A 17,918-nucleotide genomic window follows, 5' to 3' on the forward strand; every position below is an offset into this window, starting at 1 on the left:
GGAACCCTCGGTGGGTGAGGCGGACCAAGGCGGTGCAAGGAGTTATCTGAATCGGACTTAAAAAAAAACTAGAGGTTACCATACTGTTTGCTGAATCACTTTATCAACAATTTACCTTGTACAGTCAGCATCAAAAGTAGCGGATCGAAAAATGCTTCATATTAATATTTGCACGCCTTCTTAAGGCAAAATAGTTGAACCAAATTGTACCTGCTACCTGCCTATTGACCATCTTACTGTACACTATTTTATGCAAATAAATTACTTACTTACTTAAGTATCTACCATTCTGTAACAGCTTAACAAAAAGTGATGTCTTTCATATAGAACAACTAAGACTGTAAAAGATATACTACATTGTCTAATAGCTTAACAAAATGATAAATATATCAATTATGCTGTTGCAGATACTTTTGAGCGCGAACTGTCGCGTATGTCATGTTCCTATTTGGAAAAGTAATCGAGGGTAACAGATACTTCTGGCACCTTGTTTCATACGCTACTTTTATTACTGATTGTACTTACAAGCTTCGTAACAGTTTGCGTAAGTAATAAAGATATCAGATAAAAGTTAGCTATATCCGCTATAGATCGTGTCGTTTACAATGGCGGGCAGATTTGTCAAATCTAACCTTTAGTAACAAGAAAATACGAGTCAAGGCAAGCGTCTTCGTGAATGGAACGATCTATAGCATGACGTAACATTATCTTTGTACTGAATCACTGCGTATAAAACTAAGTAATTCAAAGAATAGCACATGCCATTCTACATACGTACATTGGTAGGTACAGAATATCTACCATTATATTGATTCGTGAGTAACTTCCACGAATGTAATAAAACTATTTAAAGGCAATGATTTGATGGCTGACATCAATTTAGTTATTCGAGGATGGAAGCAATTGATGCAATAAAACTAACTACTTACAATCTAATACGTGTATTTGACATACTATTAGAATACGTATAGTCCCAAGGTTTTTTGTTCATTTTAAGTTTTATTAACTATTTCACAAAATACGCTAAAGTGATAGTTTTTTGTTCTTCTGCCATAAATACATATTTGCATTTTAATTCTGAACCTTATGATAATGATCAAGAAGTCGCTCTTTGCTTACAATTGTCTGATAAAACATGACCTCAGGTTACCGAGGCCACGCCGTATGTAAATAAGGATTTTTTTTCTGTCTATCACGTCTTACTGAGATGAAAGAGTTGTTAAACACGAAAACAGGTTTTAATTATAGGTATGGTACAAGTAAAATATCCATTTACTGATTTAGCTAATGTATGTAAGTAGTATAAAAATCTTGAAGTAAAATACATTTTGCGTTCATGAATAACACTGCTTCAAACAGGAAGTTAATTTCGCTTTAAAAAACGAATACAAATTCTTGATCAAATCAACGCCTTACTGATAAAAATCTATACATATGTAGGTGCTGTAAACATCAAAGATATAAAGTGTATGATATACACATGCAGTAGACGCTGTTAGTTGATAAAAAATTGTGTCGAGACGCGACAGTGAACGTCCCTAGCTTTATAGAATGACACCGCCGTGCGCGCGAATAGTAGTGTTCGTAATCGTAATTCATTTATTGATAACTGTTAACGGTTTTTCTACAAAAGATTTTTTAGATATTTTCGAAAATCCGGTATCTAATTTCATAAATGCGGTTTCACCAAAGAAGATAGCAAAAAATATTGAAAGTAGTAGTGAAGATAAGACAGAGGGAAGTATGATCGATGTGCCGATAAACACTGATCGTTGTAAAGACGGCAAGGTAAAGGATGTGAATGGTGTTTGCAGAGAGCCTTGGTGATTAGATTTCGTTGCACGATAATATACGCAGTTAACGTGGCGCAGTGGTTTAATCATATTGCGTTGAAATGGACGCTAAAACTGTGTTTTTGACAGTGTTAATAGTGAATTTGGTTTACGGTATAAATTTTGATTTTCGTGAGAAACTTCGCAACGCGTCTTTGACGACGTCAACTACGATGAAAACAAAAATAGTACCGGGACAAGTCATTCGTGTCCCGCTCCTAGATTGTCCCGAAGGATCGAAGCGTGATCAATTAGGACGATGTAGATCAGTATTTTAAAGGTACAGTACTTATAAGGTTTATTAATTTATATCTTAGAAACGTTTCGGTACTCAGCATAAAAGTATTATGTCATAGGTATTTATTTACTTTTGCCATTCTTGAGGATTCTATTTGTACAATTCTATCTAGGGATTGACTAGACCGAGATAAAACCGTTAGTAAAACCAAGGATTACTGAGGAACTATTGCAAGTTTAATTGACAAAACGAAACAAAAACAAAAAATCGCCAAGAGCATGTCGGGCCATGCTTAGTGTAGGGTTTCGTAGCTACCAATCAGAACAGGCCGAACGAGGGCTATTAATTAGTAAGTAGCATATACATTACAAGTATAAGAGAGTAACCTTCACAGCGCTTTGTACGTCTTTTTACTAAGAAGGGAAGTGTTTTACAATAACTCAAAAACGGCTAGACCGATCATGTTCACTATAGTTTTCATTTAAAGTATTTACTAAGCTTTTGTTTCACAATTTTTTTCATATTTTTGGACCCATGGTTCAAAAGTTAGAAGAGGAGATCGGCGACACATTTTTGTTTCTTTCGCAGCAATTTTTTCCTAAAATATTAACTTTATCTGAAATGATTTTGAAGACCCTTATTAGTTTTGAAATACCTATCCAACGATACCCCACACTTTTGGGTCAAAGGAAAAAAATCTAAAAATACCATTTTGTGTGGCAAGTACAGTCAGCATCAAAATTAGAGGATCAAAAAACGCTTAATAAGTATCTACCATTCTGTAACAGCTTAACAAAAAGTGATGTCTTTAATATAGAACAACTAAGACTGTAAAAGATATAGTTTTGGACGCGTATTTTAGAAATTTATCTATTTTTGGAAAAGTTATCCAGAATATCAGATACTTTTGGCGCGTTGTTTCATCCGCTACTTTTGATGCTGACTGTACCATAAAAAATTAAAGTTTTTGTTTTACCGTTCTGTTGCCATACATGATTTATGTATCCATGCCAAATTGCAGTTTTATAGCACTAGCATTACGGAGCAAAGCCGAGGACAGACGGACAGACGGACATGGCGAAACTATAAAGGTTTCTAGGTGACTACGAAACCCTAAAAACCTCTAATAATCCTAATCAACAAGTCTTACTTTTACTGTTTTGTTCCTACCACTGTACATTATACAAGACCTTATATATAGTATATACCTATAAATATGTATATTAATATGGTTTTACCTCGGTATATGGTTTTGTACAGGTTACTTCTACGTGCTGCCTGCATAAAAACTTGACCCAACTACACATAATTAATTTACCAGAGCTACAGCGACTGTTTTTTTCCCACATATAAGTTACAGAACGATTATCGTTCTATACAGGCCACAATGCACGACTATCTGTCGTTACGCCATAGTGGGAACACGGCCTTATATGTAAATTTTAGTTAAAAAAAAAAATCTAGACTATTGAAAATTATTGTACATGGCATTTATCTCCCTCTCGCTCCATCTTCCTCTCTATATTTGAAATCTCTATTGTTGCCTTTTTAAGCCATTATATTGTATTGACTTATCCCAAATAATGGTCCAATTTTACAGCTAGCTTTGAATTGGCACTAGCCACAAAAGTCAACTGTAATGAATGACACTTTTCTAGAGTCAGACAGGCTTCTAAAAGCCTACTTTACATGTACTATGAAACTGCGTCTATTGACGAAGAGCCGCGGCGCGTCAAATCGAATTTACCACTCATAGTAAATGTATAGACGGCCAACTATTGCGATTCGATTCGATTCGCCTCAGTCAGTGAGCCTAGTGGAGCCTTAATATTTGATCCAAAAACGTCAGTTTTTCAATTCATGGTAAAGTTAATACTTAGTACTTTAGAAATAATCCAATATATATTTTTATTTATTTATTTACAGACCCTGTTCCTGTTTCAAGTTGTAAGTGCAAGACTAAAACAACATTATAAGTAAAGAATATTGAAGTTGTCTAAATCAATACCAACATGAACATATCATGCGCGAGTACATAACTGATAAGTTACAAGAGGTCAAGTCGTTATCTATTTAAGCGTGTACTCGTTATAGATGTTACAGTTCAGTTTATAATTTACAAGAAGTTACAACGAGTTGCTGTTTATAATGAAGCTTTCTATAATTTTTGTATGTTGTTTAATATCAACAATACTCTATTCAGTGGAAGGTGGATTGGTCAAAGATTTTTTTGGAAAGGTTAAAGAAACAGCAGAAGTAATCCATAAAGATGTACATAATGTCTGGAGACCTGAAAGTGGTAACGCCGAAAAGAACAACACAGAGCAAACCGTGACTACTCCTAGTGCAGCCAAGGATGGTCATGACGAAAACGAGGACAATAAAGAAGGAGAACACAAGATAATTACACCTTCTTCAACCACGGTGACAAAAGAACACGAAGCAAAGGAGGATAAACCCGAAGAAACAACAACGGCAGCATCTGAAACTACAACGAAAAAAGACGAAAGAGCGAATTTCTCAGGAGCATGCCAGGCTAATTACAGACGTACTGCTGACGGCCGATGCAAGCTTGTTGGTGCTTGACAAATTGAAATAATATATAATAAATAAAAATTGTTAAAAGATGATTCATACTGTGCCCGGCCCGAGTGCTAGCCGGCTCTCGGTCCATAGGTTTATTACATTATTATTACATCTGAGGTTTTCTGGTATACTTTGTGTATTCCTTCCTAATCGTGTAAGTGACATAACGTCTACAATTACCTAATCCGCAAAATATTCACGGTAATTTATTATTATTAAGCACAACACATTGGATACCTACCAATTTATGTATTTGCATATAGGAACTTAACGAATAACTTCCCATTGTGAATCATTCGTATATTTACAGTCTACTCAAAACCTCTGTTATAAAAAGTTATTTTAAATATATACTCATTATATGTATGTGTATACATATGTGTTACATTAAGTGATTATAGCATCTGATCTGCATGTAATGTAAAAAATAAATAAATAAAGTATGAACCTATAACATTTTTTGTTTTTAGGTAACGAAGTGTAAGTGACATAACGTCTACAATTACCTAATCCGCAAAATATTCACTATACTGATTAAGGTAATGTGGGGTAAAACTACCATAGTGTTAGACTTTCCCTACTTTCCCAGGGTGGTTAGAGTAGCGCTACCTCGTTTTACGCAAAGTAGGCACAATGGTTGTCGATTTGCGGAAAATGTCCAGAAGAACTAACCAAATAACTAATTGTTAGTCTTGCCCCGGTGATAGTCTTATCCCACCTTACCTTAGTTACTTAAAAAACCTTACACATTTCAACTGACGCGCAATTGAGACAATTTCTGAGAATTTGCCTATGTGTATATGTATATGACAATGTATGCTGGAATCTGTGAGGTTTTTTTCTAGGATCCGCTCCGCAACCTAATCCAAAAACATAGTTTTTACGAAAGTGACTGCTTTCCAACATAGAGGGGAACTAGGCCTTATTGGGAATAGCCCGGTTTCCTCGCAATGTTTTCCTTCGCCGAGAAGCGATTGTTAAATATCTAATGATATTTCGTACACAATAAAGCCTTATTTTATTTAAAGAACAGGATCTCCTCATACAAACTTACTCTAGTATTTTTCACATAACTTAAGTACGGTGACAGACTGATAGCTGTCATATCAATCCATATTTTGCATTTTAAGGTTATAAATTGTATGGATATGATAGCTGTCGCCGTACCCAAGCTATGTGAAAAATACTATACCTAACCAACTAATGACTACCATATAATTGTCTGACTGGTAAAGCAACATTATACGAAATTAAAATGCCAATGTGTATTGGTAAACAGTTTACTTATTTCTGTCAATACGTAATTAATTACAATCTTATCCTCAAGCTAACAGAAAGAGGCAAATATTTTAATTTAATGATTTGTTTACCAAATTAACTTTCTGGCGTCACAGCAGTGACTTGAAAAACGTTTAGGAAAGGAGATGGAGTCTTAGCTATTGAGTGATCAATATTGGCATCTTCTCTATTAAAAGGTTGGCCGGCTTTGAGTCCGTGACCACCTGTAGGTGATGTGTTCCCGCCAGGTGCAGGTGATGTGTTCCCGCCAGGTGACTCGCGTTCGCTGGGTGGTACACGCTCACCAGGAGGTGGTCCATGATCGCTAGGTTGTTTGTATCTACCAGGGGGTCCCTGTTTGTTAGGTGGTCCGCGTCCATATGGAGGCCCTTGCCTATCAGGGGGTCCATGTATGTCAGGCGGTCCCTGTCCACGTGGCGGCCCTTGTCTGTCAGGGGGTCCCCGTAAGCCAGGTGGTCCATGTCCTTGTGGTGGTCCTTGTTTTTCAAGCCCATATGCGCTAGGCGGACCATGTCCTCTGTTACCGAATGGTCCTCGATTGCTTGGTGGATCCGGTGATCTTTTGCGATCTGATCTTCCATCGTTTGGAAAACTTCTTTCGGGTCCTGAAGGTACATCGCCTTGAGGAGATCGCTTAGTTAAACCAGTGAAGTGGTAATCTTGAAGGCTCAGAAGCTCAGTTACTTTTAGTTGTTCTGTAAATAAATTAATATCAAATTCATAATAAAGAAAAGTCGCTTTCCATATAGATTTTCGTACATTGACCCGCCTGTTGACATCTACATTGCACTCTTATACTACGTCGGTGGCAAACAAGCATACGGCCCGCCTCATGGTAAGCAGTCTCCGTAGCCTATGTACTTACGCCTGCAACTCCAGAAACTATATTAACGATACGCAACGCGCGAGAACACATAATTATATTGCTGTCAAGTTCGCACAGTGACATTGATAACCAGCATCATAAAACGGACGGAACGGGCGGAACAGCAATATAATTATGCGAGTGTAATAGAGATAGCAACAGGCGGGTCAATGTACGTTATATGTACATACAACAATGTACCATGTAAGGCGGGTCATATATTCGACTGTATGTTCCGGTACAACTTTTCATCAAATTTAAAATTGAAATTGTCATTGGTACGAGTATTTATAAGAAATATTTATTAAAATGTAACTCAACATAAAAAAAAAAGTTACTTGCTCTTTTAATTACAAGTGAAATTTCATAAAACTTTTTAGAAATGCTCATGTATTGATATATATTACAAATGTTTGATGTTTAAATGAACGTTATAAGGTAAGTTTTGACGTTGCTTAAAAAATGGAAATAAAACAAAAGACAATGTTAAATGGAACATATTTATTTTATCCTTACCTGAGTATGAGTATACAATAATATCAATAATAATAGCTAAAATAATACAAGTATTATCAAAGAATATAACCGAACTAACTTTCTGGTGTCACAGGTATTACTTGGAAAAAATTTAAATGAGGCGAGGGAGTGATAGTTATTGTATCGCTTGTATTTGCATCGATATTACTAAGCGGCTGCCCTCCTTTGCGTTTAGGTTTCTCTGTCCTTGATATTCCGGTAATTTTGATATCCGTTGAGTCATTTTGAGTCTGATCGTTCTGAGTACTATTATAAAAACCTTCCCTGAAGATGAGTTTAAGATTTTGAAGAATTTGTTCATTTACAGTATTCTGGGTGGATGAAATACTAGGTGTAATACCAAGTTGCACCCCATTATTACCATGTGGCTCATGTCCACCGGGTTGTCCGTTTGCACTAGGTGGTCCTTGGCCATTCGGTGGAGGCCCACGATTTTGGGGTACAGGCTCATAAGTGTCATGAGGTGGACTATGACCATCAGGTTGCTGATAGGCTTCGTTGCCATGGTCAGTGTTATAATTGTAATAAGACTGCGAAGGTGGAGGCTTCCGATCATCAGATGGTGGACCATGGTTGGGTGGCGGTGGTGGTCCATGGTGTGGTGGAGGCGGAGGCCCATGGTGAGGTGGAGGCGGTGAACGATGGTGAGGTGGAGGCGGAGGAGGTCTATGGTGAGGTGGACCGAACTCATCAGGATTTCGGGATTGCCACTCATTGTGTGAAGGCGGCGGTGGAGGTGGAGGTCCATGGTGTGGTGGAGGCGGAGGACCATGATGAGGGGGAGGCGGAGGAGGTCTATGGTGTGGAGGACCGAACTCATCAGGGTGTCGGGATTGCCTTTCATCGTTTGGAGGTGGCGGTGGAGATGGAGGACCATGATGAGGTGGAGGCGGAGGAGGTCTGTGTGGTGGACCAAAATCATCTGGATGTCGGGGATGCCTCCCATCGTGTGGCGGCGGCGGTGGAGGAAATCTGTTGTAGGGATAGTAATATTCTTCCCAATGACGTGGTGGTGGGGGTGGCGGAGGGGGTTTGTAGTAATCATTATATTGCGGTGTATAGTAGATGTAAGACACATTTGGCTGATCTTGCTTAACGTATTGTAATTGTTGATTTTGATTTTCTGGATAGTTTATGTAGTCATTTGACGATCCAGCGGTCTCAGTTGTGGAGCCCCAAACCTGCCTTTTTGCTCTCACTGCGGCGCGGTTTTCTAAAGAAAAAAGATATCCGTTATCATTCGAGGAATACCGACTAGAACGGTTTCTTATAGTATTTGAAACAATAAAAATATTAAGTAAGTAAGTACGTATGATGTTTAGTCAGGGAAGTAGATACACCGAATCAAACAAAAGTCCGCCTAATGTAACACGGAAAAACCACCTTTTTGCTCTTGGCTTTTTTATATTATACATTCATCGAGTACTGTTAATACCGAGACTTAAGGAAAAAATCAATCTTTATATAAAGGTATTCAATAAATTCAGCAAAAAAGGTTAAAAGTAAGTTTGGTAATATGTAATAATACTTAGACAAAACAAAGAATAGGCTTTTTGTTAAGTAATTCGTTTTTGATAGAGACTTGTGTTGCTGACGGTACTTTTCTTTCAACATGCAATTAAAACTCATGGAGACACGGCTAACAAATCCAACACAATTAGATTACGTTGTTTTATCATAGACTTCCTATGGCCACAGGAGTATCCATCATCAGATCAGCTCGATGGTACCATATATTGCATTGTCACCCATCTTACAACTTTAAATCTTCTCGGGTCAGAGGTGTAGCGTTAGAGTCGGTGTAGCTTTATTTGACATTCATATGCGCAAATTGTTATATGCCATATATCTCATCTTACATACTCGATACTTCGATCTTCTCATCTTCATCGATCCTCGTATGTACGTGAAGTTTGAGAACAGTATAATAATGGGAAGTGGGTCTAACCCCTTAGTCGGAAATGCAATATTTAAAATTTCCGCGCCGTGCGGCGCTCGTCCAGCCGGATGTCAAAGTCTGCAGATTGGCCACGCGGTCGGCTACAGGACGATAGGCAGATATTCCCGTGTATTTGCGCGTAAAATGCGGATTATAACTATTTATGTCACTTTACGCAAGATTTCACCATACATAATTATGTTACTGTAAATTACTAAGTTTTACTAATGCTGATCAGTAAAAGCCCGGAATATTAAAATAGACATTGTTCATTTCGGGTTTTTATATACCTACATTGACTCCGTAATTCACACACCTTAAAAAGGCGTGTTGGCTCGGTTAGCCGGAACTAACTGAACTGGCAAGTCACACGCTGAAGAGACATAAAATATATAGATGGCTTTACGCCTCGGTTACGAAGCGCATGGTCCGAGCAGAGCGTTAACGCAAATTAAAACAAATCTATGATCTCGGCGTCATATTAGCGGAATGACGATGGATCGCATGGGTCATAGTCGTCGGCCATTTAGCGGATGCGTAGCGTGAAACAAAGGCGAGGGGCCGCGCGGGAGGTTTGGCAGTAGCCAGGGTGGACATCATCTCTCGGAACTCCAGCTCGGCTCGAGTAATGCCCTTTGCATTTTGCCCGATTTCTTGGGGGTCGATGTGGGTGGAGCACCTAATACCTCTTGAACGGACGGGTGCATGATGTCTAGCGCGCGCTCCCCGGCATACGTGGGTCGCTATTAAGAGGCGACGGGGTCACGGCAGGGTAACACGGGGTGGTATTCTTGATGATACTTTGTGTTCTCCCTATCCTACCTCTCTTACTCGAGTGAGTGCCGACGCAACTATTTGTTGTAAAATTGTAATAAATTCTAGAGCAAATCTAGAACATTAACAATGGTCACTATGGTGTTTCTATTAAGCACGAGTGTCAAAAGTATTGTCAGATGTGGTGAGTGGGAGCGGGACAACAATAAACAGACGAGAACTATTAATACTTTATTTGGTCACCTGTACCGCCTGTACCTAAAGCGAATCACATCCCCGTTTAAGGCGTTCGAATGTGCAGTATGTCGCAGGTTGGTGGCCGCAGTCTGCTTGTGAGTAGAGTTTACTCACACTTCAGCAGAACTGGGAGATCTAAACCTAAATAAATGACCAGAGAAATAGCCGAAACCATATGAAGCATCATCTTAAATAGCACTATATTTAACGGTCCTTACACTGGTACAAAATTTTCATCGGATTTCTCAGGAATCTGATGACATGATTCAATATTTACCGGTCGCTGTGGTAAAACCTAGGATTTACCGAACCAATGTCGGTATAAGCCCGAACTGAACAATGATTATGTAACATTTCGGGCTTTAAACGATTGGAATCGGTAAAACATAGATTTCACCAGTGAATCCTAGGTTTTACCGTACTTTGGGCTTTTACAGTAACAAACAAATACAAATTAAATTAAGGGTTAATTTAAACAAGTTAAATTAAAGCATGTAAACATGGCCAACCATATGCCACATACCATGGAGGTGTAAAAAAAGTGAAACAATAAAAAAAAAGTCTAAGAGCATGTGCTCAGTGTAGAGTTCCGTAGTTACCCTTCTGTCATAACAGGCTATTCATCTGTTTATTGAAGACCCCTATTTGTTTTGTAAGTCCTATCGAACGACACCCCACACCACAGGGGAAGAAAAAAAATCACTTTAAGAGAGAATTTAATTTCCGACCCATTTCATACCTTGTCACAGTGACAAGCAATATGAAAGTCGCTAAAGACCTCATACTATACTATTGTCTCTGCGACAAAGTACAAACTGAGTAGGAAATTAAATTCTGTGACTTAACCTTTAAAACGGCATCGGCACCTTAATAAATCCTCATTTTTACGTGTACAAGAGGTTATCTTTTTTAAAATCTAATTTTATCATGAGTTCTTGGCGTAATATATTTATGTATAAATTAATTCTAAGGTAGGTGAGGCATATAAGGCTCTGTGGACAACAAGGCCCGGCATTCAAAAAAGCAGTTGCACTAGTATACTTACTAGTACATATTATTCGTTCAACACATCACGCACACATAGAAGTAGCAGATATAACGAGCTGGCAAAAACGCTTGACTTCGCAGACGCCGCTATTTTGTCAGTAGCATCCATACAATCAGTAAGAGAGGTTGCTGCTGTGTTTGATGATATTTTATACGAAAACGAAATTTCTTTTTAGCGAGATTCTTGATTTATATTTTGATAGCAAGCAGAAGTTATCGAACTCTATGAGGAAAGGCAAATATATAATTTTATTCTTGAACTTGTACTAGGGCTAAGAAGGCCCACTGTCAGTGCGGGTACTGCGGGTAACACGGCCCGGTCCTGGGCCTTATTGAACGTATCAGATGAAATAGTAAATTCAAAAATATCACGTTAAGTAATTTACTCGTAGAGTTTTTTTGATCATAAGGCTGATTTGATAAGTTATAAGTAAATACTTACCGACTTGCAAAAGTATAAGTGTAGTGTGCCTCAATGTTATAGACGTTTTGTTTCTTTAAAAAGCCTTAAGTTCATTAAGAGGGAAGAATAGCTTTGCGATCCTAGCGAAATAACGGTTCTTTTTCTATGAAATTCCATTTCGAGAGAAAACGTTTTCCACTAACTAAATAACTTTGATTTTAATATCGATCGATTTAGCATAATATATTATACGTTTATAGGTTTCACGTTAAACAAAAATGTATCGGAAATTTTGAAAAAAAAAGGAAAACCTATAAACCTAGTTTTTCATTGTGAAAAAATAACATACAAAAAAATCATGGAGAATGGAACATATTTAGAAGTGGAAAAACGTTTTCTCTTTTTGTATAGACGATCACGTGGTATACTTCCGTCTTAAAGCCCATAAACATTTACGTCATGTGAAAACTAAGTAGCGTTTTTTTTCGTTAAAAGTTTACACTAAAAGAGCTGTAACAAATGAAGTTTTAATTTTAGTTTTAGCCTACCATTTTAGAGTAAATACACAATTTTAAGTAGAAAGCGCTGAAATTTTGAAACGTAATACAGTGAAACTTGGTTAAGTGGGACCTGGGTAAGTAAGAAACCTTCATAGCTGGGACTCATGGTGTGGTTCCGGCACTTTAGCACTGAATTACCTCTGTTAGTGAGACGAAACAAACCTCTATAACTGAGATTAGTATTTTGGATTTTATAGTCACATTTACCTGTATAATTGAGACAAAGAGTGTATTTACCTCTTTTAATGAGACTATATTTACAAGAACACTTTAGTTCAATTGTTTTTTTAGAATGTTATAGGAATTGACCTCTGTATGAAATAACGTCAATCTATGACCTCTATAATTAGGACTTTATTCCAGATCAATTCTCGTTTTTTATAAATTTTTACTCTACCCACAAATTCCGCTCGTCAAAAAACGACGTCAAGTTTCATTAAGTGGTTAAAACTATAGAAACGAAATCTTGGTAAAAAACATGAAAAACCAAAAAAATATTTCCGTTTATTATAATGGTGAGACGCAAAGAAGCTTTTATGAAATTTAATGTGAAAGAATGTATTGTTTTTAGAATTATTCACAATAAATTTAAATAAACTTTAAAATTCAGTACATAATGTTTACAAAATAACTTACTAACCACCTCTATAACTGAAATAACCTCTATTCTCACCTCTATTAATGGAACCCTCTGTAAATGAGACCGAAATTTATTTATACCTGGCTAACCTGGCTGGCTGGCCTGGGTAAGTGGAATAACTCTTTAAGTGAGACAAATTTGCAGGTCCCTTGAAGTCTCAATTATCCAGGTTTCACTGCAAATATAAGAGCCTCAGTAGAGAGTACCATTTTATACCATAGTTTAGTATCTACTATACTAAACTATGGTACAAAATGGTACTCTCTACCGAGGCTCTTATATTACCATTACCAGAGAGTACCATTTTGTACCATAGTTTAGTATCTACTATACTAAACTATGGTACAAAATGGTACTCTCTACCCAGGCTTTTATATTTGCAGTGAAACCTGGATAATTGAGACTTCAAGGGACCTGCAAATTTGTCTCACTTAAAGAGTAAGTTTATTATTTTTAATACAGTTTTTATCTATATATCTAACTACCATTTGGCGTTGAAACTTTATAGGGTCCCAGTGCGCACAAGTTTTTTGGAAAAATCGCGTGACGTAATTGGTGACCGAAGAGCTGGCGGCATCCTCGCACAACGTATCAGCATTGCGATACAACTAGGAAATACCTCAAAGGCCTATTTTAGATTTAAGCTTGTTTTTAATTTAGTTTAGTATTTGTACAGTTATTGTAATACCTCTGTATATATCTATTATGTAAATAAAATATTACAAAACTGAAAATCTAATGTATTCAAATCGTTAACTTTCATAATGTCCAAAGGAAATAGGTTTTCCCGAACGTATTTAATTTCCCGATTTATATTCCCGATAGGGTAAAGTTAACTTATTCCTCATATATGTACGTAACCGGATACGGAACGCAGTCATTGCATGTAATATAGAAACTTAATAGTAATATTGGGTATTGTGTTATGGCCTAGGGCTCCAAGCCAAGGACTCGTATACAGCATCTAACGAAGCTAGACTGAACATAGATACAGATAATTTCACTCTATAGGCTATAGGTGCAATCTAATCTAATTATTATAAAACTTAGGAGCGAAAACAGGTTTAATACAAATTTTTAAATATGCCTAACTCTTATAATATTGAAAAAAATAAAAAATAAAATCAAACGGTAAGGCATAGCTATGATTAAAACATATCAAATTGTGTAAAAATATTTTCAGAAATGTTAATATCCAGGGAGGAAAATGGGGACTATGTTTGTATGGACACGCGGCTTCGGGGCGGTCGTCCCCTTTCGTCTTAATTTTTCCCGTATACGGGATTTTCTCGAATACCGTAGTGACAGCAAAATGTGTATTGAAACTTCAAAAATTATTTACAAGGCTAGACAGCTCTCTTTGAATAGACGCCGTGATGGTCTTGAAATCTGCCATACAAAATTTGCTTGTGAACCTAGCCTTAAGCTTATGTTACCTACATAATAATATATAAAAGCTATTATATATTGGCTACATTAATTAGAAATAGGTAGGTAACAATGAAAAACAGAAAATGTTTTACAATATCAGTAATGTAGTTAATAATAATTGATTGTTCGTATATATTAAGTATTAGGACAGAACATAAACTTAATAATACTTTGTCATGTTTCCCTATAAGTCAAATTTTGTTTTGACAGATAATATAACAGACTTTTACACTATACACTAGGTTTTACGTATAGATATAAAAAAAAAATTAGAGTGTATATTGAAAATTAACATTCACATTGATAGATTATATTATAATACTATATTGCACTCTACAAAATAAAAAGTTACTGAGAACTAATTGGATATATATAAAGTCAAACGAGTGGGCATAGCTATGGTTAATAGAAATGCCCCTCCGTTTGATTTTCTATTTTTTTCATTATTATAAGAGTTAGGAGTGATTTTTTTTCCATAGGTATACATTTTTAAAAGTTCCCAATTCATATAATAATTAAAAAATAAATGTAACGAAGGGGCATCGACCTACATAATATATAATATACATGAAACAGCTTAAAATGTTTTCTATAATGTTAATATCTAGAGAGGGTAATGTAGACTACGCTCGTATGGAGAAGCGGTCGTTTCCTTTCTTGTTAGGTAATATATTGTTTCTCGAAATTATTAGTATTTACTATTATCTACAACTTTGCAGCTTCATAGCAACTTGACATTAGCCTTAAAAAACAGGATATCTGGGTCATTCTACTTTTTACTGCAGGTTTTCACGACTTTATATAATCTTGAAATTGTAATATTCGTATTTTTTTAACTTACACTAGCTACTTAAAAATGATAAGCACAGAATAGGCCTCAATACGTGACCCTTGGCTTTTTTATTTTTAGAATTTATAGCATACAGTATGGAAATATACAACTACTTATGTTACTGTCCCATTGCAGCTCTTTTACTCATAATGACAACTTTGTTACTGATAAAAAAATAAGTAAAAATAGGTAAAATTGTTTTTTACTTTGATAATAAAATATATTATTGATGTACAATTTGAAAAATTATATAATTTACAAATATAAATATCAAATACTTTCTTCTGGGGACACCAAAACTTGCAGTAAAAAGTAACATGACCCATGTACTAAATAAACGAGTGCTTTCTTTCTTGTATTTGTGGATTCATATCACATGTTGATTTCACTTTTTTCATTTAACATGATTTAACAATTCCTTCGTAACTGATATAAAGAGCCTGATTTTAACTAGACCCTATTTCGTGGCAGTTCAAATAAAACAAGGTAAACCAAACAAAACACAAACATAAATTAGGTACACAAGTCACATGTTACGACTAAAGGTCAAGTAGGTACATAAATAAGTTGTTATGAAGTACCTTGGAAATATCCATAATGCGATGTGCTGAATGCAAACGCAACGAATACTGCAAACACCAATACTGTACACTGCGACAACATTGCAATCCAAATTATTGACTGATATTCTTTAGATTTATGATCTGCACTGTGAATCTTCGAAGTGCCATCGAATTACTAGGTATTTTATAGATCCAACAAATAATGAAATAGACGTAAACCGGTTTTTGCTTTTAGAAGCCGGACCCAGAAAAAAGCGTCGAAGTGCGAGTGTGGTCAGTAGTGTTAGGTGGTCTTCACATTGGATGCGCATACACATCGGACACTATACTGGATAGCGCTGTCCCGCTCACGTACGACAGTGACGTGGATCCGCAAACAATATGAAGATCGCCTTATTAATGCTTAGTGTTCGTCTACGTTGTACATACGTTGAATGTTTCTATTAATACTATTACGATATAATATTTTAACAGTTTGGACGATTCTAGATGCGGTTGATTGTCATCCCACGTATGATATTTAGGAATTGGGCGGTTTACTGATAAACTTGTGACATTGAGTTTAGTACCTAATTGTAAGCGAGATAACATTATTTACCTACTTGTTAAAATGTTTACTTAATATGACTTTAGTAAACTAATGTTGTTATTTAAAGTATTTAAACCTTATATACTCACTTATTAAATTAGTTAAAATTGTTTTTAGTGATATTTTTGTTTCTTTTAGTAAGTATAGTAGGTACACCTACCTACTCATTATTTTATGCTTCATTTTGATAGGTTATGTAACCTACATATAGCTATGTATCTATAACCTTATATCCACCCATCCAGATCCACCAAATATATTTAAGTTTCTATAATTTCAATAGAAACTTTAATCACACGTATTTGAAAAGATACGAGTACAGTCAGCATCATCAGGCATGGATGAAACAACGTGTCAAAAGTATCTGCTACCTAGGAATACTTTTCTTTTACAGTAAATAATCTAGTATTAAGTATGGATTGTGCATGAGTGGTGGGGGGAACTGACAGAACGGAATATCTTATGTATATTTTAGTAGGAGTAACAGAGAGAGAAAGCGTTATTATTGTTTGTCCTTATCACAGTTTCACATTTTTTTATTCGCCACCGTGAATGTAGTATGGTTAATGGTGGGTAACAAATAACCCGACCAAATTAAGTAGGTTGTTTTTGGTATGTTGTCAGAAATATTAAAACGTGTTTTAATTTGTGGCATTGCGTAGGTATGTCCTAGCCTCACAGGCGCACGCGGTATGGCACATCTTATCTATGTTTATAGTCGAACTGTTCTACATACATAGCCATATCTCTTTTTATTCTAAGCTGTTAGTGGATGGTAGATAATTTTGACGCGTTGTCTGTTAAGCTACTTTTGATACTGACTGTCCATAGGTTCTGTACATGGTTGTTACCTATTTTTAACCTCACAAATTTCTGTCTGCGATATATGTCCTAAGTTTTTCACTGTGTAAGGTAGACGTCCGAGTGCTTGTCACTGTCCCAGTAACTACATATCATATTTAAGTTATTACATCGCAGTATCATGTCGAGTACTAGAACGTTTACCTTAAATTGTAAATTTTATAGTCTAGTCTTCTGTGTTGTATTCAGAGTCGATTAGTCAGTAGTATATTTCATATAAAGGGAGAGACTGGGACTCGAATTACTTAACAAAAAAACTAATTATTATCATAAGGTTAAATTGTGTAGATATTAAAGCCATGCTGTAGATAGGAACCGAGCATGTTGAAATCTCATCATTAAAAACATTCACAAAAAAGGATCAACGAAAAAGCCCAATAGTGAGTTAAAAATAGTACATTTTGATGCTAGTGCGGAAGGACGAGTGAAGAATGACATTTCCCCACGTGTATCGAACGACGTTTTTTATTACACTTGCGAAAAAATAAGAAAAAGAACAAGTACTTTTTATGCATGTTCTATAAGACAGAAACAATTGTAAATACAAAATATTATACTATTATTACCTAAGTATCGTTATTTACGAGTATTTGTGTATCATATATTTAAATTGTATGAAAACAATATCGAATGTTAATCGTATAACAAACTGTTATTGGGTACTTTTCATGTATGGGCTCCCAAC

At 36.1% G+C, this 17,918-nt stretch overlaps 2 protein-coding genes across 2 annotated transcripts; one reads left to right on the top strand and one right to left on the bottom strand.

Annotated features, from left to right (window-relative positions):
• Positions 1-3,996: 3,996 nt before the first annotated feature.
• On the top strand, positions 3,997-5,110 carry LOC133517233 (growth-blocking peptide, long form-like). Its single transcript, XM_061850451.1, has one exon. It carries the CDS (start codon positions 4,219-4,221, stop codon positions 4,654-4,656), a length of 438 nt encoding a protein of 145 aa, XP_061706435.1. The 5' UTR covers positions 3,997-4,218; the 3' UTR covers positions 4,657-5,110.
• An 810-nt stretch (positions 5,111-5,920) lies between these two features.
• Positions 5,921-16,642, bottom strand: LOC133517492 (trithorax group protein osa-like). The gene is made up of 4 exons (XM_061850826.1): positions 15,802-16,642; positions 7,412-8,570; positions 7,012-7,046; positions 5,921-6,734 (listed from the first exon to the last, which is right to left on the bottom strand). Exons 1-4 carry the CDS (start codon positions 15,881-15,883, stop codon positions 6,031-6,033), a joined length of 1,980 nt encoding a protein of 659 aa, XP_061706810.1. The 5' UTR covers positions 15,884-16,642; the 3' UTR covers positions 5,921-6,030.
• Between the last annotated feature and the right edge of the window lie 1,276 nt (positions 16,643-17,918).

The sequence above is a fragment of the Cydia pomonella genome, chromosome 4, assembly GCF_033807575.1.
Source record: "Cydia pomonella isolate Wapato2018A chromosome 4, ilCydPomo1, whole genome shotgun sequence".
Taxonomy (NCBI): Eukaryota; Metazoa; Arthropoda; class Insecta; order Lepidoptera; family Tortricidae; genus Cydia; species Cydia pomonella.